The 26,797-nt window shown below is 43.2% G+C and overlaps 1 protein-coding gene across 6 annotated transcripts in view; it reads right to left on the bottom strand.

The window, feature by feature from the left end:
* Positions 1-26,797, bottom strand: part of KCNIP1 (potassium voltage-gated channel interacting protein 1) — a 384,666-nt gene that overhangs the window by 13,213 nt on the left and 344,656 nt on the right. For 4 of the 6 annotated variants that reach the window (XM_063085916.1, XM_063085914.1, XM_063085917.1 and 1 more), the window contains 3 exons: positions 3,320-3,444; positions 1,802-1,871; positions 353-423 (listed from right to left, as the gene is read on the bottom strand). In XM_063085916.1, coding sequence (XP_062941986.1) covers positions 353-423; positions 1,802-1,871; positions 3,320-3,444 — 266 coding nt within the window. Of the gene's footprint in view, positions 1-352; positions 424-1,801; positions 1,872-3,319; positions 3,445-8,231; positions 8,265-26,797 lie in introns of all 6 variants that reach the window. The other 2 variants (XM_063085913.1, XM_063085915.1) reach the window with 1 other exon arrangement.

Below are 26,797 nucleotides of genomic sequence, written 5' to 3'. Positions count from 1 at the left end.
TTCCTCTTCTGTAAAATGCTAATAAATAACAGAACCCTATCTTGTAGGGTTAATGTGAGGATTAAATGAGTTAATACATGCAAAGCATTAAGTACTGAGGCTGCCACACAGTAAGCAGTGTATGTGTGAGCTCTTAAACTGTTATTATTAGTCCCCGGAATCCCCAAGGTCCTGGAGGGTAGGGGAAGTTGCTTCTTCTATCTTCAGGAAATGTTTGTTAAATGGATAAATGTTTCCTCATCTTGACTGAGAGCATTTGATGATCCAACCCTTTCTCCAATACCCTGCAGTTTAGAGGAAGAGTAACGTGGAGCCCGAGGACTCCCAGAGTGAGCCCAAGAGACAAGCATACCTCGAACTTCACGGAGCCTGTCTGGGTGGTGTCGAAGGCATTGAAGAGGTAATGGGCGTACGTGCTGGCATCTGCAAAGTAGAGAGGGAAGGGTGGGTGATGGGTACTGCACAGAGGGGAGAGAGATCACTTAAAAACAGAGGCAGGTTTCAACAAGAAAGAGAGAATGATGCTGGGGCAGCAGAAAGGAGAAAATTAAGGACTGCAGCCCGCTTACTCACCTCCTGGGTTTAGGTGGGTAGTCAGTTCTAGCAAAAGGCAAGACCGGCCCTTGCCCCTCCATCTAGCCAACTCTCCTACCTGTCTATGCATAATCCCTGCTGGATGAACGGCTTGGGGACTGTGTGAAGATGGTCTTATGAGGGGCAGCACAGTGCCATGGAATGAGCATGCACTTGGGAGCAGACAGACCCAAGCTTGGATTGCAGCTCTGTCACCACATCGCTGTGTGACCGTAGGCATCTAAGGCAACCTCTCTGACCTTCCCTTTTCCATCTCTGTACAACAGGATATAGCAAGACCTATCTCTTGAACTGTTTGAAAAAGTGTGTTAAACTAGAGCTGTGCCTGGCACATAGTGAAAACTCAGTAAAGAGTGGATGAATGGAACTCAGTAAGCCATGATTCTGGGGCTTGCATGGGACGATGCTGTTCCCCAACTTGGGTGGGGGCCCCTCACTGGGTCCCACACCTAAAAAGACTAAAAAGTCTGCTGCCAAAGAAACCCATAAGAAACAGGGCCCAAGAAGTATATAGGATGCTTGGATCTCTGTTTTGTCAGGACCCAGGGAAGGGGTCCTGCAGGAGATGGGTCCTGCAGGAGTCAGCTCCTGGGGACAGGATGCAAGGTGGCATGTGACCAAGGAGGCCACCGGAGGAGCCACTGATGTGGTCCCAGGCCCACGGGGCCAGAGCTGGCTCCCACAGAAGTCAGGCAGTTGTGATGGACCTGGCGCACTTGCTATCCTGGCTTTATAAGCACAACTTTTTGTTCCCTGCATCTTTCTGGATTAGTTTAATAGTCCCTGGCATTTCCTAAAGAATGGAGAGTGTTGGCACGATGGTGGAAGCAGCATGGCAAAGCTTTGTATCAGATACTTATGGGATCTAACCTGGTCTGACACTCACTAGCTGTGCGATCTTGGGTAAATGGCTTAACTTCTCTAAAATCCAGTTGCCCCATCTGGGATCATAATAGCTAACCTCTAGAGCTATTATGAAATTATGATACTATTTTATTAATCTCTTTTCCTCTTGGAGAGGGTCCATTTTCAGAGCTCTTTTCTGTGAAAGCTTTAGAGAATTCCCCATTTCGTGATAAGGGAGGTGTCCTGCTCTGAGTTCTCCCCTACCTCGAGGAGGACCAGAAAACAAGGAAGAGTGGACTTGGAGGAAGGGAAGGCTGCTCTCCAGAGAAGCTGAGCAAGATCTTTTTAAAGGTAGACTCACCTCCATGAGGGAAAAACTGAGCGTAGATCTGCTTGAATGTTTCTTCATTGACCACACCACTGGGACACTCCTATGGGAAGGGGAGAGAGTCAGCAGGAGGTGTCTGTGGGCAGCACCTGGAAGAGTAGACTGGGCCCATCCCTGGGGTCTAGGGTTCCTCATGATGCTTGGTGGGCAGGGACTGGGCATGCACCTGTGCACTTTTGTGTCTCCCAGGTGAGTGGCTGGGAGGTAGCCCCACCTCAGGACTGAAGCTGCTTTGTGAAATGATGAGACGTCATCAGTTAATGGGCACTGTGAGGTGGAAAGTTTGGTGTTTGAGATGAGGAAGATCTGGGTTTGGATCCTGGCTTAGCCACCTTTAAGCTCCATGACTTTGCTCAAGTCAGTCTCTGATCCTCAATACTCTTATCTGCAAAATGGGGCTAACAGTACCTTCCCAACATGGCTATCATGAGCTTTAATATATGAACTTACATTACGTGGTGCTGAGTCCATGGTAGATGCCAAGCAATGTCTGTTTCTTCTCCTTTCTTGATGCTATTCCCTCTCAGCCCAGTGCCCATCTGGGCATCCTTCCCACAGGGCCCTGCTCTAACCTAGCTGCCTGCTGCTAATGCTGCCTCTTCAAGATTGACATCCTAATGGTAGGAGATCAGACACATGACATGCAGTCAGGGCTATTGTAGAAGGCAGACATCCCAGTGCTTGTCAGATAACTTCCAGTAAGTGTTTGAATCCCTATTGGTCAGCACCTTGGAGAACACTGAGATTGTGGTCAGTTTGGAATTGACCAAGCTCTACTTGCAGATGCAGCTGGAAGGAGGGTGACCAGGATCACTTGCTTCTACCCCACCTCACTCTACTGCAGGACTTGGGAATAAGATTGCACTCTGGGAGTTAAACTTAAAAAAAAAAAAATCAATATTCAGGATTGCATCTGACAGCTCTCAAGCTGGCCTGAGAAGACAGGAATGTGTTAATATATAGGAAGCAACCAATTCCCTGTCCTCCTTGATCTCATCTTTTAATTTCAATGAATTCCCTGATTTAATGAATTCCCCAATTTCATCTTTGATTATATTTGGGCTTCCCAAGTGGCTCATAGGGAGAGAAGATCTCAGCAAGAGGAGAGGAGTGTCTGGTCCTACTATCAGTTCTATTTCTTATGGTAAATTAATTCAGTGACATTTAGGCTTTATACATCAGGTTTCTGTGAGCCTTGTTAGGTCAGAAGCCCTAAATCCCATCATTTTGGAGGCACCAAAAAGATGAAAAGTATGAATGTGTTAAGCTAAGGCCACAACCTGGGCCAGGTTGAGTTCTCCAAGGCTGTGCTACCCCGTGAGGTTTCTGGGCAGTCAGCCAGTTTACTGTCTACTGAGGTCACTTCATCCTTGCCTCTCTTGTACAACTACACATATGGGACACTCCCTTATGAACTCCCTTGCCATTTGGGACAGTTTAGCCCCAGATGGAAAATCCCACCTGGGTCTTTGGAGCCTATTTGGGTCTTACATTTTTGAAGCCTCGATAAAGGACTTGCAGCTCCCTCTTGGTGAAATTGGTCTGTGCCTCAAGCTGCTCCAGTCCCTCAGGCCGGTGGCAAACGATGGTCATCTCCAGCTCATCTTCAATCTTATCTGGAACCAGAGGAGATGGCATTGGAATGGCGGACCTTGGTGGTCACTCTTGCCAGATCACAGTCAGAGCTGTTAAAAGAGTAGTGTCATAACCCAGGACGTAGGGCTGTGAGCTGGGGTCATACTGCAGATGACCTTTCTGCTTTGAACCCTACCTCCCTGCCCAGCCAGTCTCTCTCATGCAAGTCCACCCGTCTCTGTAAGTGTGTCAGACACCACATAGGGAAGGAGCTTTTCAAGTGGAGATGAGAGCAGAAGTGCTCAAAGTAAGTTCATCTGAAAATACTTCCCTTTCTTTCAAAACAACCTCTTTGCATGTTCAAATTGCTACCCACTAAACTTTCTGACTACTCCAGAGACACAGGTAAATAATAAACATCCTCCAAACAACAAAGGGAAAGGAATCTATTACAAAAACAGAGTAAACTCTCACCATTTGGGCCAATTAGGGAAAGGCTAGAATGATCTAGCAAAAAGTTCAAATTATGGCATGTTAAATATTAATTATAAAAATCTGAATATATTTCACAGTGCATTGTTTTGTAATATCTGCTAGATATCCTTAAATACTAGGAAAATGACTTAAATGGGAGGTACTTTGTGTAAATGAATGCTTCTAAAGCATCTGAAGGGCTCTAAGAACAGTTGTCATAAGTAGTAGTTTAACTGTGCCTCCCTTATGTACTATAATTATTCAAAAAGTGTCTGTCAAGTAAAGCAAGAAATCTGCCCATCTCCCATCGGAGGATCATGAAGTCCAAATCAATGGAACTTTCAGTGTTTAACCATCACAGAGGGATGTGAGTGTTTTCCTTTGGACCCCGCTGGAACGCTTTTTATAAATTTACTCCAATCAAGAATCAATTGCCACCTAATCTTCTCTGCCTGCTGTTGTCATGCAGACATTACCAAATCCATATATTGAACGACTGTAAATCTGGGCTGGCAAGAACAGCGATGAGATGGGCAGGCTGCTGGGAACATACACATATCACATCACACCCCATGACCACCACGAGGAAGAACTGGCTGCTTCTACATCAGAGAACAGGGTGAGCAGGTGCATTAAATTGTGTACATTTCTCTAATCAGTGTTGGTCTCTTTGTGCCAGATTTTCTCTGCAATTGCCACTTTCTCTTTTGAGACTTTGATCCCAATACAAAAGGAATCCATCAGAATAAGTTTGTATTTTGTACATTTTCCTCAAAGTAATGGATGTTCAGGTATGAATGAATGTTCAAAGTAATGAATGTTCAAAGATAACATTCCTAATTGTTATCTTTCCTATGTGCTGGGCAACACATACCCCTTATCCTTCTGGGAGTAAAGGCAGATGATTCAGTATAAATAAGATAGTCTGTTTATACAATATAGAGGCAAGTGGCCAATTTCCTCATAATTCTTACAGAGCCTTTAATTATTGTTATGTTTGTAGCTAGTGAGTTAACTAGCAATTACCTAAACGCTGAAGTGTTTTTGTGTAAACCAAAGGGATGATTTAAAAAAAAGGGGGGGGGGGGGAGGAAAAAAAAGTGTCTAATTCAGAATGCAGACATTTTACATATTTTTAAACTCATTTTAAAATAGAGATCAATTGTTGGTTTAAATCTCCTAGCATTAGATCTAATAGCATTTTTATTTTTAAAAAATGCACATCTATTTAACTGTGCATATATTCTGAAAAACTTCAGAAGGAGTGGCAGAGATTTTTGTATCTCTCCTATTGCCCCTTAGGGATTCTCTGGGTGCTGCCCAGGTGGTCCCAGTAAAGGAAGGAGAAAAAGCAAAAATCATCTTAAAATGTAAATAAGGAAAATAAAAATACTGTTTTTTTAGAAGAAATGATGCATTTCTTAGTGTCCAATATACTGTCCTAGGTTTGTCTTATTCAGAAGCATAAAATAATTTTTGCAGTATGCCTTACTCCTTAATCTTCCTGTGACTGAATTCCTCACAAAGCACAGGAAAATTTTTTTGCAGAAGTTTGAAAGAATCTTTCTGATTCAGAAACACTTGCTTCCCATTGACTTTATTAAAAATGCACTAATAAGTAATTATTGAGATATCAATTCTTAAACCTACTTCATTAAGGTACAAATGGACTTTATTAATAAATGGTCTGTTTGCTGTCTGGGCAGCAGGATCAATTTCCATATCAAACAGATTCTGTGACCAGAACTACAGTTTACATCACAACCCAATATACCCACACATATAAGCAAAAATTTTATGAAATAATACTGTTCCTCACTAATGTGAGATGTACTCTATTCTCAATTTTAATATATTGCCTTGTGAACACATGCTGGTTGTGACCATCATATGCCATGACTTTTGACTGGAAACTGACTTAACTTGTCTGCAGCTGTGGCAACCTTCTGGGCACACATCTGGGCACTCCTCCCCATCTCAGCAGCTCTGCCTTCTCTTTCCTTTCATGCCTCATGGCTCTGGCCACCATAAGTATGTTCAGAAGAAACTTTAGAAGCAGCTGCTGCAGTTTTCACCTCCCTCTATTGCCCCTTGGGGATTAGCTGATGCTGCCCAGGTCGTCCCAGTAAAGGGAGGAGGTGGCCCAGCTCCCTGGTTAGAGGGGAAGAAAATAGACTGTACACATGGGGAGCCTCCCCGAAAGTTTCTTCTGAGGCTCATTAGGAATGTCCAAAGCCAAATGTTGCTTGTTATTGTTATTTTTATTATTAAAAATAATAATAAACTAGTTACTAAGTCAGATTGAGTTTGGATGACAGAGATCAAAATCAACCTAGAGACTTAATACTATGGTGCTAACTACAGAAGAAGAATAAATTAGAATACCTTCTGCTTGTAAGTAATTTTAATCTGTCAAATGTTCTCATGCCTGTTGTCCCATGGCCACCTTGTGTGTGGTAGGTGGTGAGGGGACCATTGCCCTTCCCATTTTATATTAAGAAGGCAGGCGTCCTAATATAAAGTGATTTTCTGACTATGAGTGCCTCACAAAGTGATGAATCTCTATGATGGGGGGAAAGTGAGATAGAATAACCAACTGCAGAAGATGCTACACAGGAAACTCCCAGAATGAATAGTAGATGATTCAGATTAAGTTGTCCTTAATGTTTTGGAGCCACACTCTTCTGAGTGGAATAAGAGCTTTAGACCTGATCAGGAAAAAAAAGAAAAAAAAAAAAAAAAGCATCAAATCATGGCATTGTTGCCTATACAAGGGTGCTTCAAAAAGTTCATGAAAAGATTCATATTATCTTCAAAAAGTTCATGAAAAGATTCATATTTTTTTTTTTTTTTTTTTTTGTCGTTTTTTCGTGACCGGCACTCAGCCAGTGAGTGCACCGGTCATTCCTATATAGGATCCGAACCTGCGGCGGGAGCGTCGCTGCGCTCCCAGCGCAGCACTCTACCAAGTGCGCCACGGGCTCGGCCCAAAAGATTCATATTTTAATTCTGTTTTTCCATGAACTTTGTGAAGTGCCCTCTTACTTTCAGTGAGTTCCTGTATCTTTCAAACACATTGAGCCCATGCTAAGGGCTTCTAGCATGGGAAATCTCTCCCAACCTCTGTCACTGACGGGCTTTGTCTGAGTCCTAGGTCATGCAGGCAATTGGTGAAAAGGTGGACCTGGAAGCTAGGCCAGGCCTCTTTCCTCATATTTGGCTTCCATGTGCCCCCATAGTGGTTTCTGCTTCCCTTGAGCACAGATTGTGAATCGGTTTGTTACCAGCCTTGCAGCAGTCCTGCTCCCAACAAGCTCTGTGCCTGTGTGAAAGTTAGACCCTCAGTAGGAGGACCCAAGACTTTGGTCTTCTCCCTAGTGAGGTATCTCCTCTGTTAGGCTCATGACTATGACTAGCTCTGTTTCCTTGGAATGGAAAATAGTTTCTCCATTATGGTGCCTCTGGTTGGACTTTATACCCACCCATGTATTTTGAGTTTAAAAAACAGTGACCCTTGGACTGAATACAGCCCCAAGATAGGTCTTGTTTGACCTGTAAAATGTGTTTTAATTATTTTAGTATTAGTTGCCAATGCTCGAAGATGAGAGATTCATACACAAGTTTGGATTTCTGATTTCTCTTAGAAAATGGGATTATCTGACAACTTTGGTCTCAAATTCTCATGAAGCAGCAGTCTACTAGAGCTGAGCAGTGGCCGTTGCCTCTGGGCAGCCACAGCCTCTCGGGCTGCCTGTTCCTCACCTCGGGCTCACCTCATTCATTTATGCTACCCACCTGGTGTCAGGGCATTTGAGTTTTTGGTTCCTGATCAATACCTAGTATTTGTCCACCCACCTACCTTTCTCCTAGCTCACACCACTCTATTTCAACACATTCCACTTTGTTGGACAAAGGGCTTGAAGCTGATTATAGGAAATAAATGTAATAACATAAAAAAAAGGTAAGGCAATAAGAAAAACTGCCTCAGAAAATGTTGGTAAGATTACGAGGTCAAGATCATGGGGAAAAAGAGAACATAGACATTCAGGCCATTTGTTTGAAGCAATTAATACACTTGAGCCACAGATCGGCTCTGGGTTTTTGCATATGTTTTATTGCCCATGAAAGAAAAGCATATCAGTCTCTCAGGGGGAGCAAAGCTTTTCCTGTAACTTATCTCTAAAAGAACATTTCCAACTGTTTCTATATAGGTGGGGTTTGTTAACAAGGGGCACAGAGAGCTGGTGAGTGGGAGACTAATGACAAACTATGTACTTGATTAAGAAGCTCTTCCTTTGCAAGTAATGTGAACAAAGCAGTCAAGTTATTTTAAACCTTTTTTTTTCTTTTTTACCTCTCTGATACTGGTAATACCACCAGGCGATGTCTAGGAAAAAGTGAGAAAACATTTTACCAAATCCATTCATCATAAAAGCAAAATACACTTTCATTGTCGATAGAGAGGCCACTTTGAGGGTGTCCAGGTTATGCGGTCCAGCTCGACAGATGCAAAGAGCCCTCTCGTTAGCAGAGCTGGGGCTGATCTCTTTCCATGGTCAGAACAGGCAAGAGCAATGGGTCACCTTGCAGTGGCCATGGCTCCCAGCAGGGGGCTCATGGAGCATGCCCGCAGCCATGCAGTCATGCAGCCTGAAGAGAGATGGGATGGCACATGGCAGAGAATGCACGGACGTGAATGGGTCCTTGGAAATTCCCGCGTGGTTGATTACAGAGTGATTGCATAAGATACCCTCCACGGTGAAGAGGCCCCTATTACCCTCCGTCCCCCACTTCTTTGTGATCTGAAGCTGCCTATTTTGTAGGATTATTTATTCACTCACTCAACAACTATCAATGAAGTATCTACTATGCACGTGTCAGTGAATAAAACAACTCTGTTGCCTACTCTCATGGAGCTTACAGTCTCCAAGTCTTTGCTTCTCTCTTCCCTTCTTAAGCTTGACAAGTAACTCAGTTGCAGAAAAGGAAAAGGGCTGTTGAAGAAAAGAATTAGCACATTTGGACATGTGGCAGAATGGATGCGGCTAAATCCTCCGTTGTGCTGAGGATAAAACACAACAGAAAATATCAGACCTGGAAAACCATCCATGGCACGGTGGAGTTGGGTGCGTCCAAGGTCCCAGGGAGCTCTACTAGGTGTTCTCCTGCTTTTCTGTCAGGTCTATTTGGTAGTCAGCCAGCTTTTCCTTAGCAGGCCCTTATTTGAACTTCCTCCTGTCTTACCAGTACCCCTGACCAAGAGTGTGTAAGGCAGCCCATCTGCCGTCTTAAGTGTGTTTTACTCTCTGCCCCCCAACTCCCAACCACAGACAGGAGGGGCTTATTTTCCTGCTGCTTCTAAAAGTGATAGTATAGGTGGGTATCCACCGGTAAGTGTTTCTGCTCTTGTCTCCTGACCTGAATCCCATGCGAGAAACTTATTTTGCTGAATTTAGTCACCCCTTCGATCACTCTGGTTAAGTGGCATTTGTATTTATTTATTTTTACTAATAGATTTTAGATTTAGAGCAGTTTTAGATTTTCAGAAATAATTGCACAGAAAGCACAGAAAGTTCCCGTACAGCCCACTCTCACAGTTTCTCCTCTGATTAACATCTGCATTGGGGTGATATATGTGTTACACATGATGAATCAATATTGCTATATTAACTACGTTCTGTAGTTTACATCAGAGTTCACTCTTTGTGTTGTATTGTTCTGTGGGTTTTGACAAATGTATATCATCATGTATCCACTGTTACAGTATCACATTGAAGTTCACTGTTCTATGACATATGTTCTTAGGTAGCATTTTCATAGACATATGGATTGACCTTCTCTGGCATGCCAGAATGTGATAGGTATTGGGAGAGAGATGAAAAGACATAATGTTTGTTTACATGGAGCTCTAAGACTGATACAGGGGCACATACATAGACCAGGGATTGCAAACTCAAATGTCAATAGCCATTAGCGGGTAATTTAGATGAGCACAGTGAGGAGTGTACAACTACAGCAGACTGAGAACTGGAGAGCAATTGCCCCATGAAAGGAGAACAACTGTTAATTAGCCCGTTGTTGTCATGCAGAAATTTAAGCCCAGAGAGTCCAGATCTTTGCATTTTCCAAGAGATGCCATAATTAAAAGATTGTTTGTTTCTTCCTTTTTTCCCCCCATGGCTCGCTGGTAACAGGAATCGAACCCTGGACCTCCAGTTATCAACACCATGCTCTAACCAACTGAGCTAACCAGCCAGTCATTTGTTTCCTAATTCTGAACTGTTATCAATGAATTTAACATTAAAATACATGTCAAATATAACATGCTGGTGGGTAGGGTGATGTGGGCTGCTGGTCTGGAACTCTTCATTGGCAAACCATTCCAATGCAGTGTGGATATGGCTAAGAACTGGAAGCTGAGGGGATGAAACTCTTAATTAGTGCTGCCTGGATGGCATAGGACAGGAAGGCGCATCAGAGAAGGCTTCAAGGGGAGGTGATAATTTGGTGAGACTTAAGGGAAGAGGGGACAGGAAACAGCATATGCAAAGGCACAGAAGCTGAGAGACCCAAGAAGGGTGTGCTGTCTTGCAGAAGAGCTGAACTCCCACTGAGAACAACTAAAATAGGGGGATTTAAAAAAAAACTCATCTGTTTGAAGGCATTGGAGAGCTATCAAGGTAGCCTGCCTCAAAACAGCTCAATCCCAGTCTTAATCCCTGATTAAGTTTATCTGCCTTTATCTTCCAGAAGTTGAAGACTGAATCAGATAGTTTATGCATTTTTATGCTAATGTTCACCATTCAATGAAACTTTGTCAGGCATATTAAAAGACAAGACCAAGAGAAAACATAGAATATAGTAGTAGGTCTATTGGTGACCCAGACATTGGCTCAGGCATGGGCTTTAAAATAATAGTGAACATATGCTCAAGAAAATAGAAAAAAGCTGGAGAATTCCACCAGAGAACCAGAATACCTACAAAAAAGTCAATTAAAAATTCTAGAATTGAAAAATATATTACCCAAAATTAACAACTAAATAGATCAATTTAACAGCAGGTTAGACACGGATGAAGGAAGAATTAATAATTTGGTAGATGGGTCAATAGAAAAATAAACAGACTGATGCACAGAGAGAAAAAAGAATGCAAAATACAGGTGAGAGCATAAGAGACATATGGGATATTAAATTAAGTTTGGCTTAAAGGTTTCTTTGGACATAGTGAACTGTAACCTAACCTGATGTGTAAACAGACTGTAACCTACTGTTGTAGAAAGCAGCCAACTGTTCAAACCAGGAGTCAATAAGACAAATGCCCAGCTATAGTCAATTCAGCTGTTTCTGTACCTCACTTCTGTTTTCTGTAAGTCACTTTCTTTTTTCTGTCCATAAATGATTTCTGGCCATGTGGCAGCCCTGGAGTCATGCTGAACCTGTTCTGGTTCTGGGGCCCACCCAATATGTGGATCATTCTTTGTACAATTAAACTCTGTTAAATTTAATTTGTCTAAAGTTTTTCTTTTAACAGGGACATGATGAAAAGTTTTAACATATACATAACAGAAGTCCCCAAAAGGGATAAAGATAAAGAATAATGTAAAGCACTATTTGAAAAGATAAGTGAAAAAAATTTTTAAAATGGGTGAAATGTATCAAGCCACAGATTCAAGAAGCACTACAAACCCCAAGTGGGATAAACTCAAAGAAAACCACATATAAGAACATCATAGTAAAACTGCTGAAATGCAAAGACAAATAGAAAATCTTCAATACAACATAACAATCATCATGTAAAAACCGAACCGTAACTAAATGCCGTTTGCCACAGAAAAGGTAAAAGAAAAATGATTTAAAAGGATACACCATGCAAACACAAATCAAGAAAAGCTAGCATGGCTATGTTCACATCAGATAAGGTAGATGTTAAGGCAGGAAGCTTTGCTAGAGATAAAGAGGGAGTTTTCATAGTGTAAAAAGGTCATCCTAGGAAGATTCAACAATTTAAAATTAGTATGCACTACTAATATAGTTTCGAATTCATATGAGGATACTTCAAAAAGTTTGTGGAAAAATAGACTTGAAAGATAATACAAATCTTTCTAAGAATTTTTTGAGGTACCCTCGTATAAAGCAAAGACTGACAGAACTAAAAGGAGAGATAACAAATTCACAATCATAATTGGAGCTTTTAAAACAGCTCTCTCAGTAACTGATAAAACAAGCAAACAAAAAAAAGTCAGAAGGATACAGAAAAGCTGAGCGACACAATTAACAAACCTGGCCTCGCTGGCACATATAGAGCTCTGCACCAAACAACCACAGGTTGCTACACATTCTTTTCAAGTGCACATAGAACATTTACCAAAGTGACTATTTCCTTGGCCAAAAAACAATCTCAATAAAGTTCAAAGAAATGAATATTTTTTTAGAATGTTTTCTGCCCCGAATAGAATAAAGCAAGGTATCAATAACAAAAAGAAAACTAGAAAATCCTGAAATGTCTGGAAATCAAGCAATATGGTTCTAATTTCTAAGTAAGCCATGTATCAAAAAAGCAGTCTTGTGGAAATTAGAAAGTATTTTGAAAAAATGACATATCAGTACTTGTGGGATGTTGTTAAAACTGCATCCAGAGGGAAATTGAAAAGAGCATGACATACTTGAGCTGCAAATAATTTACAAGACAGTGCACATAAAAAGCACAGAATGCTGTACTTCCTCTTAAAATCCTATGTCTAGTTATTTCCACTGGTTCATTTTCAGTGTTGCCTAAACTATGTTGGTTGCATTAGAAAGTATATTAGTGATGGCATGCCGGTGCTTGAAAATGTAATTTTTTCTCTCTCCTTAAACATGGTTGATTGGTTTGTTCTGAATGAGTTTAGCACCCTCTTTCTGATTGACAACTTCCCCCGATATAATCAGGGGTGAAGAGGCTTGTTGGTGCCTGCATGGAGCAGAGCAAGGAAAGCCCCATTTGGGCCTTAAGACTTAAGGGCTTAGATTCTTACAGCTGAGGATGGAGGTGCGTCATATACCCACTCAGACACACACAGCGCACACACTCATCAGCTCTGAATTTTATAAACTTAACGATGAGTCCTGGGAGAGCTGAGCTTAGTGTTCCAGATATTTTTTTCAGTCTTCTTGGTTCAATAAAACTCAAATCATGTTTTGCTCCAAGCATTTGTTCTCTTAATCTTGAAACCCCTCCTGCCCTTTTTAAGCAAAATCGAATTTATACATTTCTCATTCATTTATACCTCAGTCCTGAAAATGTTCTGAAAAAACACAGTTCTACAAAAAATATCTTTGAGCACTGCTACTTCCATTAGATGGAAGGTTCTCAAGATAAAATGACTTGAAAATTCTTTAATATGTAGCGTATTTCATTTTGCTGCCCTTTCTCCCAAAATGAGGGTGTGTTTTTACGCGGCTACCAGATCAGCACATAGGTTGAGGTGTGTGGGGAGCGGAGTGTCAAATGACCCTTGCAGCCTCTCAAGAGAAGGTGGTGGTGGAATTAACTGTCAGAAATTTAATGTAACTGTTGAAAGTCCACAACGTCACTACACAGATTGTGATGTAAGTCACAGTTCTGTTTATTGTGTGACAGTGTCACATTCGCATATTTTTCACCAAGATTGAAAAAAACAAATAAATGGCTGGGAAAGGAGTTATCTAGATCCCAGGGTTAGGGAAAGAAGGAGTCTTGAAAGGTGTTTCGGGACAAGGAGCAAAGCCATGTACATGAGGGACTCTCATGTCCCTTGCCTCTTAAGCAACATTTCAGTCCAGCTAAGCCCATGGCCAGGTTGCAAGGTAGGAGTGTCAGTTTCACTGTGGCATCTAAGCCACAGGTAGAAATCTCTAGATGATGTTTTATTTTTTTTGAGGGGGGGACCGGTAACGGGATCGCAACCCTTGGCTTGGTGTTGCCCGCACTGCACTCAGCCAGTGAGTGCACCGGCCATCCTACATAGGATCCGAACCCGCGGCGGGAGCGCCGCTGCACTCCCAGCACAGCACTCTCCAGAGTGAGCCACGGGGTCGGCCCTCTAGATGATGTTTTAAGTGGGCCATTTTTGTCTGAAAAAAGAGCCTGGGGGTAAACTTTTTGATGATTTGGTTAGGGAGCTCCAGCAGTCTCTGCAGCTCTAGGGAGCAATTAGTGAAATGAGGCCCCAATCCTGCCACCAGCTGGCATTCAGGCAGCATGGAGAAATCTCCTGCCATGTCTCCTTTGGACACAGCTGGACACTACCCTGAAGTTCTAGCACATGGAGATAGCCAGTTAGTGAGCGCAGTTGCTGACTGGTGTTGGGGAGAGCTGGCATGTTGCTTAGAATAAGTGGGTCTAGAAGACCTGCAAGCAGTAAAAGGATAACATGGGTGAGATTTTATTACTCCTCCTGACTGAGGAGCTGAAATGACAATTCACTGCAGACGAGGAGTGCCCAGGGAGAAAGGGCACCTTTAGTTGCAAGATGGAAAAATAAGGTGCAGAGAGAGGTTGAAGGAATTGCTCAAAAGAAAAATACAATTGCCACGTGAATCTCTCAGGTCAGTGTAGAATTTTCTCATGATGGAAACTCATTGGATCCAGGTCAGGCTAAGTGTGAAAAGCCTGTCTTTCAGCCTGCTTTTTGAGGAAGAGTAGTTCACTGCTATGCAGATAATTTGACAACTTGCCAAGTGATGATTTCCAAACAGAGACCTAGCTTTGGTGGGCTGGCAAATGTCTAACAACCGGCTCTTGGGGAGGTGGGGAAAGCCTGGTTGATATCATTTTCCAGTTTTCCTGCTGTAAATCTTCCCACCATGGCCTTGTTCAGGCTATCTCTATGAAGTCAATGAAGTGAAGTGGTCATGCTTTGGGATGCACGATCCCCTGCTATGACCTGCTCCATTGCATTCCTGTTGCTATTTTAGAATAGCTGGCATATGTTTAACTATCCAAAATTAGTGTGCTAAAGATCCCCAGACCACTTTCATAGGGTAAACTTAGCCCCTGTGATCCAAGCTAATAAACCCTTACTTTGTTGTCGATAGTGTGAACATAAACCTCTGTACATCATAGCAAATAATCACAAACAGGGAAATAATCGAAGTTGGCCAAATGAGCTTTTGCTGGATTCAATATCAATGTATTCTTGTATTAAGTGCCTGTTTTGGTGAGCTCAGAGAGCATGGTAATAGTTTTAGGATTGATCTAATCATCTCACTGTCCCCAGGAGGTATATGGCTATTAGACTAATTCAAACTATGAATATACTCGCCTTGTAGCTGTAAACTAAATGAGATAAGACACGTGAAATGCTCTGTGCACATAGTAGGTGCTCTGAAATGTTATTCCCATCTTTATAGTGTATTATGACTGTGATTTTAAGTGTTATTTTCAACAGCAGAATCCAATAGTCATGTCTGTTAGACACCGCCTAGGCCATGATTGTGCCTTTTCTGATGGATCTAGTTAATTAAATGTGTTTCTCTTCAATATGGGAAAATATTCTTGTTCTGTGATTTACTCTGTCACGGAGACACCCAATTTCCAGTTCAGGATAGACATTAACTGGCTAAAGTGAATATTACCATTCTATATTAACTGTAATGGCCAAAAGCAAACACAAGACTGGATGGAAGAAGGTCAACCATCTCAGTCGCAAGATTGCCGTGGAACGGGGCAGAGTATCTGTGGGTGGTGGATACCAGAAACACAGGGCCCGGAGCGTTAGTAAATAGACGTAATAATTGACAGTCATTGAGAAAATTTCCTGCCTCTTTCCCCCTGGAGTTATTACATGCTCCATGTCCTCTGCCCTTAATAATCCAGACAGTCAATATGTGTATTATTTTGGTCCATTTCTTAGCTGGAGAAGGCAATTGAAGATTACCCTCAACTGGAACATGAACTGCCAAATGCAAGGACTGCAGTCAGTTCGTCTGAGAATATATGTCTGCCTGCCCAGAGGCAGGGAGAAGATGTCAAGGTACCATCCTCTGCAGGACTCAGCTCGGAAGCCTCTTAACTGTGCACTTAATAAATGAAGCCTTGGCAGACACACCTTGAATTATTAATGAAGTTATTCAGCTTTGATTGTTTCCTTCTTTGGGGGAAAGGTTATTCACTCAAATGCCTTTGATTAGACTACACAATACATCACAATTGGGCATATTTTATGTGCAACTTTATGGTGATAATAGTTCTGTCTCATTTAGAAGCAAATCAGACATTATGAACTTCGTGATTTATTAATGTATTGATTTCTATAAATGTCAGTGCATTTCACATCCCATCAGAGAGCCCAGGAGCAATCAGTGGAGGGCCAATAAAAATGTAAAACGAAACCATCATAAAAAGAGGAAATATTGCCTGCTTCAAAGCCCTGCTGCCTCTCAGAATTGTTTCAGGATCCAGATCATTACCACGAAAGCATCTCCTCCACCTCCCAAAAAACACAGCCTGCATGAGGCTGCCTGGGGGGCTCTGTCCTGCTTAAATCTATTTTAAATAAAAACAGATTGTGTAGATTGAAATAAAAAACAGGAGGTGAAGAGTAGGACCTGGAGGGGGCCCAGGAGCCAGTGCCCAGACCTCTCATCCTGGAGAAAGCAGGAGAAAGGGTCCCCTCTGTCAGGTTCATCCCACTATAACCCACCATTTCCTTGCTGAGAAACCTTTGGGATAAAGCCCAGATTCCCCAGATGGCATTGAAGGGTCTACACTGGGGGATCAGTGTACCTTTCCACAAAGTAAGTGCTTAGTAAGTACTCGTTATTTGCTAAAAGTGTGTAGCACTAGAAGAAGATAAACAGGAAATACATTAAGAGTCCTGAGACAGCGGTCAAGGGAATATCTGAAAAATATTTGGCTGACTTCATAATTTAACAGTTTAGTTCATAGATCACAATCTGGCAGCCTAGAAGGTACTGTTATTGTTTTGCTTCTTTTAAATGTGAATTTTGCCAACATTTATTCCACATAAAAATATGGATTTTGGGCTTCTTTAAGAAATCTGAAATTACAGCCATCCTGGGCCCATATTCCCTCTCGGCAACAATTGGCTGGAGCTGAGAAGCAGCTGCTCAATTTAGACAGAGCATGTGCTCTCTAGTAAACCACAGTCCCCACTGCTCTCTATTGCCTCTCCAGCACTTAGAGCAAGGAACAGTTATTGATCATCACTCATTTATATTACCTACCTGAGCCTGCAATCTGTTTAACAGCCCTTTCCCCTGCCACACACCATGTTTTTTTCAAGTGACTTTTATGATTTCATGATAGTCTAGAAATATTACAGAATTTCATTTTTTGGGTCCCAAGCAACATGCAAGAGACAGGATGGTCTGTGATTAAAGAGAACCTCTGTACAGAATCAGGCTGTGTCCTTAAATGTATGCTTCTGTGCTGCTAATATCACACATATCAAGAATGGAACAGACCTACACATTCTGGGCTCAGTACATTTCAGCTTAATGACTGACGAGCACCTTTCACATCACTTAGCTCATGTGACGTATGCGTTACATTTTTCCCATCTTCCAGAGGAGAAAACTGAAGATCAGAGAGAAAGAAAAGGTGACTCTTCTGAGCACTACCTATCTGATGAGAACTCTACGTACTTTGCTTACATCATCTCATTTCATCCTCCCATAGTTTAAAATATTATTAAGTATTTATTATTAGTTCATTATTAGCTAAATATTATGATTCCCATTTCATTAGGAGAAATGGAATCAGAAATATTATGAGACATCCTTGAGGTGACAAAGATGGTGAGTAGAAGAGCAAAGACCAGTCTCATCATCTGCTTGATGGGCAGACGCTTTGGGTCCACAAGGGACCATCCTAAGGGTCTCTGCTGGGCCCACTTTTACGTCTCTGTGGTTGTGTCTGTCTCATCAAGTCAGGGACCAAATGCCTCTACTCAAGCCTCTTACACTTTCTACACTTGAGAATTTGTAGAACCCAATCTGAGGTGGCAGGAAGAGAGACACCAAATAGTTTGAAGAGTCCCCTCCCCATCTCCTCTGCTGCCTCTAGCTCTCTGCCATTGTGTAGTGTTTCCAATTTTGTTTCCTTTTTCTGAGCATCAAAGCAGCCTTCACTCTGGGTGACAAGTTGTATAAATCACCGTCCACAGGTGTGGAGAAATGCTTTTATCCTGTCTTCTAAATTTGCAAACATGGCTACTGGGGCCCGGGGAGGGAAACTGACTTATCCAAGGTCACTCACTGGATTCCCAGCACAGGAGGATTAAACTCAGATAAATGTTCTTTTCACAACACCATTCACTCATTTGACAAGCAATTACTAAGTGAGTGAGTGAGGGCTGGCCAGTTAACTCAGTTGGTTAGAACACAGTGTCAAGGTCAAGGGTTCGGAACCGTCTATTGGCCAGCCGCCAAAAAAAAAAAAAAAAAAAATTACTGAGTGCATACTAGGTGCCAGGCACTCTTCTAGGAATTGGGGATAAAGCAGTGAACAACAGACTCAGAGGTGGTGATAGAGCTGTGAATAACAGTACAGCAGGATTACAAGACTAGAGAGAAGCGGGTCACAGGAGACACTGTTTTATACAGGAAGGTCAAGGAAGGCAGCCCACATGAACGTCAGCAAGAGGGGAAAGGTGGTGAGCTCTGCAGCCAGATGTACTCAAATCCAAGCTCTGCAGCTTAACTGAGCAAGTCACTTCCACCCTCCACGACTCCATGGTTGCAGTAGCGAAAGGGGCACAGTGACAGCCATCTCTCAGTCTGTTGGGATCAAAGGAACCACTGCAGGTAGAAGGCACTCACTAAAGTCTCCTCCCCACTTGGTCCAGGGAGCCTGGGGCTCAGCTTCCTAATGAGTGTCATTGCTTGGCTGTGAGTGGGATGCAACCCCCGGAGAACCTACATAATGCTCCATTCACCGGGGCAGCAAGCTGCAGGGCCAGCTGGAAGACTTCTGTCGAGGATGAATGAGCCAGGATTAATTAGCTGACTTAGTTTGTGAATACATTAGTGGGTCACAGGGCTCTGAAGCTGTTTAATCTGACAAGTGGTGGGTGGCAACTGCTGAGCCTAGAGTGATGCTTTGATGGAACTTTCCAGATCAGAATTCCCAACCCTTCTGAATTCCTTGCTGTGAGACAGCAGTGCTTCTTATCATTTAAGTCTCAAGGTGGCTTACCATATAGCTTAAGCTGGATCGAGAGTCTTTGAAAGTTAAATCTCACTTACAAGGAACAGCATGAAGTCATGGCTTCTCTGAGGAGCCTTCCCGGACTGCCCAGCCTGCATCTCAAGTCCTGAAACCCTTCTTGTCTATAAGGACCATGTCTTGGGATTATGGGGTAGGGAGGTTGCGGGAGGAGGTGTACTTTTCCCTTCATTACTGTTTGTAACATTTTGAAAGCTACAGGTATTTTGCTTTTAGAATTTTAATGTTTTGGTTAAAAACATTACATTTTGAGTGAGATAATGCTAAGTAGATTCCATTCGTTTCAGTGTGAAGATGGGCCTGGAAAGTCCAGTCTACTGCAGTTGGTGTTTTGTTGATGTGTTGGTTGTGATGTTGTTTTTGTGGAATAAATTTTTTTTTTTTTTTTTTTAAAGATGACCGGTAAGGGGATCTTAACCCTTGACTTGGTGTTGTCAGCACCACACTCAGCCAGTGAGTGAACTGACCATCCGTATATGGGATCCGAACCCGGGGCCTTGGTGTTATCAGCACCGCACTCTACCGAGTGAGCCACGGGCCGGCCCGGAATAAATTTTTTTCAAAGGAAATAGGATACTGTGGTGGTCATTTGTGCTCATGACCAATGATTTCTGCTTCTCCTGGGTGCATGTTTGGGTGCACTTCCTGCCCCTTTGATTAGGTGTGACCATGTGGCACCGGCTGGTGAAATGTGAACAGTAGTGGTGTGCATCCCAGGTGGCCAGCACTCTAGCTCCAGAGTGATGCTTATAAACCACGATTCCAGGCATACACTATCCCTGCCCTCATAGAGGTCTCATTCCCGTGGTGGGGGCAGATATGAAAGGAATAGTTTTTAATTACAGTTGAGCAAAGTACCACTGAGGAAAGGTATGCGTTGCCATGGGAACTTAAACAGGAAGACATAAACATAACTGCAGGCTTCTCTGTGGCACCTTGATACTGAGCCCTGAAGGATGAGAAGGGGATGGCCAGGGGAAGAGTGAGGGAGGGCATTCTGGGTGGAGGGAACAGCCTCTATGAGGACCACGAGGGGAGGAAGATAGGCCTGCTGGAGGTGAGAGGAGTCCGGCGCGTCTGGAGGCTGGAAGGCGGTAAGAGGCAGGCACGGACCAAATGGGAGGCCATGTGAACATTTGCAGGGGCAGCAAACAGCCAGGCAAGTACAGAGTTGGTTTTTTGTTTTTGTTTTTGTTTTTAAAGAGAATTGAGACACACTCGCCCCTCCGCGCTTGCTGGGACATCGTGGAGCACGGTTTTGCAGGGTAGCTCTCTGCCTGCAGGCTTTGCTTCCTTCCTATACTTGGCGGCTCATTGCAGTAGAGAACCTTCATTCATCAAGGAGGCCTGAGATCTTGGTCTCAGCTCTCTGCAAGCGAGGGAAAGGGGAAGAAAGTTCATTTCTCCTTATCAGTTAATAAAACCTACAATTTGAGATAGTTGAGGTTTCAGCTGGAATACCAAAGGGTCTGGTAATTCCTGTTTAGAATGCCAAAAGCTGAATCAGGCTTGGCTGGAGATCTGATTCCATGGCATCAAGAATATTATAAGGCTGGAGATAATCTTCTAGAACTGTAGGATGTTTTCTAGCTAATCAGTAATGTCCTCCTTTATTCTTCTTTTAGTTATCTCAAGACCCTGCAGGGGGAAACAGGTCCTGGTACATGTAATTAAAAGGGAAAGACTAAACATGCAAAACAGATGTGATAATTATTGAAGCAATGTCCAAGAAGGTAGGAGGCAATGAGATGAGAATCAGAGATGTGGGTACCCCTGTACAAATTTCAGATTGTTTTTCAGAAAAATTTCTAGAAGTAGAAGAAAAGCAAGTGTTATCAAACAGGAAATTATCTCTATCTACCTATCCATCTGTCTATTCCACCTATATCAATCTATCTCATCTCTGTCGATATCATGTCATCTTCCTCTCTCTAGGATATCATACATGAACATTTTAGTAGTGGTTATCTCTGAGTTAGGGTTATGGATAGCTGTTATATTCTTTTTTGCTTATGTGTATTTTCTAAATTTTCTGCAATGATGAAGTATGAATCTCTAATATGAAGAAATCCATCAAGGTTATTTTTAAGGCAACTGAAAGGACAAATGTGGGGCACTCTTCAGTCCTCAGGAGCCTTGGGATGGGTAAGGATGGGGTGCAGCCCAGAGCCCAGCACTGTCATGGGGACTCCTTCTCTGCAGAGGAGCCTGGGAAGCCAGGCAGGAGAGGGTGAAGAGCCTCTGGCTTGGAGATCTTCGCGTAGCCTTGGCAACACATGATGTTTACCAATTTCAGTTTCAACATCTGGGAAATGTAATAATCTCTGCTTTGCAAAGCTCTTGCAAGATTTAAACGAGATAATGAAAGGAGTTGCAACTGGCATGGAGAATGTGCTTAATAAATGTTAAACAGTTACTAACAACCCTTCTCTACCCTGTGAAGAAAAAAGAGCGTGGCTAGAGGCAGTGGGTTAGACAGGATGCTTTCCATTCTGGAGGAGGCATTTCTGAGACATTCAGGGTGGGAGGATAGAGGTGTGGGGAGTGTTGAAAGGAAGGTCTTCCCCCAGTTAGAACAGTAGCTGACATTTTAGAAGCATTTCCTAGCCCTTGGGCTTCAAGTGCATTATCTCATGTAATCCTCCTAAAACCCTGTGAGCTATACACTGCCACCCTTTAAACGACAAAGAACCTGAGATTTAGGGATGTAAAATAATCCGCCCAAAGCCACACAGTCAGTAAATGGCAGAGCTGGGACTCAAATTTAGGTCTGCTTGATGTCAAAGCCCACATTCTTAACTGCTGCATTATATTTCATGAGCTTTACAACCACATGGAATTGGATTAAAATCCCGATGTTGCCACTTGATCCCTGGTGGCCTTGGGTAAGTCACTGACCCTCTCTGAGTCTCAGTTTGTGCATCCAGACAGTGGATGTGATCTAACCCATGTCACGAGGACCAAAGGTGCAAGACAGGTGGCAACATGGGTGGCACCGTGGGCCTGTGCCCAGCAGTGCTCATCACATCATAGTTCCCTGGCTCTCTTGTCCGGGTCCCCGAGAGGGCAGTCCTATAGAACTTTGGTCTTCCGAGGCAGTGTCTCAAAGCTGCACTGCAGAAAAAGCAATTTTTTTGCTCTGTCTTGTGTGGATAGATTTTTAATATTTAATTAGGGAGACCTTCTGCTTGGAGAGAGGGCAGGACTTGTTATTAAATCCCTGCTGCTTGGTCTCCTTCACTTGCCCATGGGATTATTCATTCATTTCCAGTCACACAATTTAATATTGCAACAGCTAATGGGGAGATGTTGATAATTTGTAAAACCTGGTTGGTCCTGAGGCCATTGGAGAAGCTCCACGTCTGGGCCTGCCAGGAGATGAGGGTTCTGAGAGCATCGGTTAATTATCTGCAAACATTCACTTTGTGCCTTCTGAGTGCTGGATGCCATGTTGGGAGCCATGAGGATTAGAAAGATGTTCCCAGCACAGTCGCACCCTCATGGAGTTAGGACTTCTGAACACATTAAAGGGCTTGGCTCTGCAGCCACACAGACATGGGTTTAAAATGCCTTCTTTGGCATTTTCTAGCTGAGGCACTGGGCACTTCCTAGCTGGAGTCTTTGGGACTCCACTTCATGTACTTGGCATCTCTCCCCAAGACTACTGCAAAGTACCAGTCTCCATCCTGGAGGCTCAACCCGATCAGTGGCTCTCTGCACAAACAGGTAGAAAGACCTTTCTGAAACAGTCATCCATAGAGCACATAACTATGGAGTGTCTAATATGCACCAGGCACGTTGGTGGGCAGTGTGATTACAACGGTGAGCAAAGACAGGGGTGGTTCTTGTTCCCAGAGGTTATGGCCCCATGCATGAGGGGCTTAACCTAAGAATCACAGACATATAAAATTACAGCTGTGAGAAGTGCTGCAGAGGGGAGCAATTTGGTGCCATGGGAGGGAGTGGCAGGGGCCCTGGGGCAGTGTAGGCATTCAGGGGAACCCTCCCTGAGGGAGCAATGGCGGGCCTGAAATTCTAAGGGGTGAGAGCTTTCTAGATGGGAAGGAAGGAGTGTGTGTGTGTGTGTGTGTGTGTGTGTGTGTGTGTGTGTAGAGAGAGAGATTGTAAGTGTGGAGGGAGGATGGGGAGGGGCTCTCAGGAACCTCCTGTGCAGAAGCCCTGGAGGAGAAGGAAATAAGGTGCATTAAAGGGAAATACATCTGACTAGGCCCTTACTTTAAAGCCTTCAGTGGCTCCCCATTGCCTGCAGGAAAAAGGCCATGCTCTTTAATAAGGCTTTCAAGGTCTTTTATGATCTGCTCCCTGCTTAGCTTTCAGGTTTTGTCTCTCCTACTCACTGTCACCCTGCTACACACACAGTCACTCTCTGGAAATACTTGCTGTTCCTCAACATGCCTTCCTGGTTGACACTTGCACACCTTCGCACCTGCACCTGCTCCTGCTCCTGCCTTCAGCTGGTGCCTGATTTCCTTCCCTCTCTGCTGGGTTATTTCCTGGATCTCCTTCAAGTCATCCCATTGCATGCCGCGCCTCCAGGGGGCGCTGTTTACGTGGACTACACTGTGAACGGTGCGGGTGCGAGCTGTGCAATGTGCGGCTGTCTCTCAAATCCCGCTGCAAGGGCCTGCTTCCTCCGAAACGGAAGTTCTTCTGTCTTGCCCATTCAACATCGGTGTGACGAGACCCCTCTCCTGAAGCTTCTATCACATTGCCTGACAAATATTGGAAGACTTTTCTATCTCTCCTAGACCACGGGCTCCTTGAAAGTACGGCAAATTCAATCGCTCATTTAACAAATATTTATTGAGCGCATACTGCATGCCACGCACTGTTACATGTGCCAGCAACAGGGTCACAAATAAGTCAGGTCAGTCCTCTGTTCAGCAGTAGTGACTCATTAAACAAATAATCACACAAATGTATATGCAATCATATATAGTCTAAAGTGCTGTGAAGAAAAAGAGCAGGGGTAGTGTGAGAAGAAAAAACCAGAAGGAAACTAATTTAAGTTAGCGGAAAGGAGGGTCTGCAGATGCATGAGCTGAAGCATAAAGATGAGAAAGAATGCCAGGAAAAGAGTTTCAGGAAGAGGCAACGACATGTCCAAGAATTAATTATGAGAGAGGATGAGCCTGGCCTTTGGAGGAACTGGAGGAGGTCAGGTGGTGAATACCTGGGGGAGAAAGTGGTGTCAGGTAAGATGGTAAGTGCTCAGATCAACTGACTGTCTTACAAGGATTTGGGTTTTTATCTTTAAAGCAATGGGAAGCAGAGGCATCAAGTTCATAATTGCCTCAAACCAGAAACTCACCCAAGTGTCCATCAACAGTAGAATAAAAAATAAATTGTTAGCATATTCACACAATGAAATACTACACAGCATCGTGAATGAGTTCACTACAATAGCATCCGACAGTATGGATGAATATATAGTGCAAAATCAAGGAAACTTTTCTTTTCTTTTTGGCAGCTGGCCGGTACAGTCAAGGAAAATAAATCTATGGTGTTAGAAGTCAGGATAGCAGTTACCTCTGGAGAGTAACGATCTGAATGAAGCAAAGGGGGGGCTTCTGGGATGCTTCAATGTTCTCTCTCTGGGTGTTGGTTACATGGGTTCTAGTACAGATGATACTTTCATAAGGTTCTTTTAAAATTATATTATATTTTATTTCTTTAAGTAGATGCAGAAGGACCTGCTAGGAGAGTGTTGCAACTGTCTGGGTGAGAGATGATGTTAACTTTGAAGGAGACAGATGAAAGGAAGATTTTGACAGTCTCTGGCAGAGAGGATCCACCAGACTCGCTAATATTGGGGGTGGGAGGGGAGTGAAGGAAAGGAATCCAGAGGCAACAAGGAAGATTTTTCAGGCGTATGCAATTGGGTGGATGGTGGAACCGTGCTGTGAAGTGGGGAAGGCGGGGAGAGAGCTGTGTCACTTCTCTGTACCCCTGGCCCCAGTGATAGGGCTGCTACAGAGAATGGGTTTGTTTAATGCTGACTTATCTTTGGCTATTGTAAGTCAATAATCCTACGATCAGTCCTGGGAGAACAGCTAGTTACCATCCTTGTGTTCTACAAATTTCATCTTTTTGAGGATAGTTCAGAATGGTTTGTTCTCCAAATTCAACAGCTTTTTGCACAAAGGGCCATGAACGTTTGTCAAATAGATAGAACATGTTTATTCTCCTTGAAGGTACAATGCTACATTATGTGCACAGACATATATATGGAACTGCTTCAGGTGTTCTTTATAATTCTGGGTGTTGAGAGGAAAGAAAGGAATACTTAAAAAGAACCACTCAGTGAAAGGTGCTGTGTCAAATGCATCGCATACCCTACATTAACCAACCTCATAAGGATTATTTTTCAAATTCCCATTTTCTATGTTATTAGGGCTTGGTCATTAGTCATCAAGTGACAGAGTTGGAATTTGAACATTAATTATGCCATACTGCTTCCATCTGATCTCTAGGGTCTGGAGTTCATTGGTGTGTTAGAAGGTGATAGAGACCATCTCCTCATTTTAGTCTCCAGTGATACCAGAAGGGAACCCTGAGGCTTAGAAAGTGCTTGGAAATCTCCAAAAGAGAGAGCTGCTCTAAGGTTCTGTTTCACCATTTTAAAAAACATTTACCCATAGTATCTCTTTATAGGATAATAAAAATGAACTATCTGTGGTTCATTGGAAAAATGTCTCAGGCTTATTAAAAATATATGAATTTTTACTTTAAGATAGGATGGCTATATTATTCAAAATTGTAAGCCAAATGTATTATCTATTATTAATTTATTTTTAATAGACACCTTTCTTATAGATTAGCATTCTAATTACTTCTGGAAGGGTGGGCAGCAGCGAGGCGAGGTTTCCAATTAAAATTGTCCTGAAGATAAATTGAGGTCTTTGGCTGAGAGCACTTCAGCCTTCTTCTCCTCATCCTTGAGCAATAGCATCTGTCATCCCAGAGGGGCCAGGCCAAGATTCTCATTTGTGCTAATCTGCTTGAAGGGTTTGAGGTTCTCCTCAGGAGTGAAGTGGGGGTGCTCTCAGCCATGATTCCTGCTGAGGTGCTGTCCAGGAGCCATGCAGATGAAAGCGATCAGGGTGGAACTGCCTCCAGCCTGCTTCTTGCTGCTTGCCCTGCTCACAGCTGCCTGACCTGCTTTAGCCCTCAACTTCCTGCTTGCTAATCCCTCCTCCAAGCAAAAGATGGAAAGTGTCTGCTGCAGTAACTGCAGCTCACATTATATGACAGGGCAATTCAGGGGTTGTTTGAATACTTTATATAATTGAAAATTCTCAGCATTTATAGTTTGATTGAAGTTCATTCATGTCAATTCAAATCGGTCCATGTTGATCGAGAGCCTTCTGTGGTCAGGCGTTTGCACTGGTAAAGGAGGAGAAGTGGAAAGAGATGGATGCTGACCCAGGGAGTTTGAATGGCATGAATCCCATATTTGTCACTCACTTGCTGTATGGCTTCCAGTAACACTCCACCTGCCCAATGGCGTTGCCTCTTCTGTGAAGGGTACTCACTTCTCAGGGTCTTCCCGAGGATTAGATGCATACCCAGAACACAGCATGTTGCTCTGTTGTTGTCAGTGTGTAGCAGGTCGTGGTTCTTTTCCTTTCCCCTCTAGTCTATTCCTGTGTGAGGAAGGTGGGCTGGTGGACTGAGTTGAGGCTCTCGGT

Source organism: Cynocephalus volans, chromosome 2, assembly GCF_027409185.1.
Source record: "Cynocephalus volans isolate mCynVol1 chromosome 2, mCynVol1.pri, whole genome shotgun sequence".
In the NCBI taxonomy this organism is placed as follows: Eukaryota; Metazoa; Chordata; class Mammalia; order Dermoptera; family Cynocephalidae; genus Cynocephalus; species Cynocephalus volans.
This window is presented reverse-complemented; position numbering and strand designations above follow the sequence as displayed.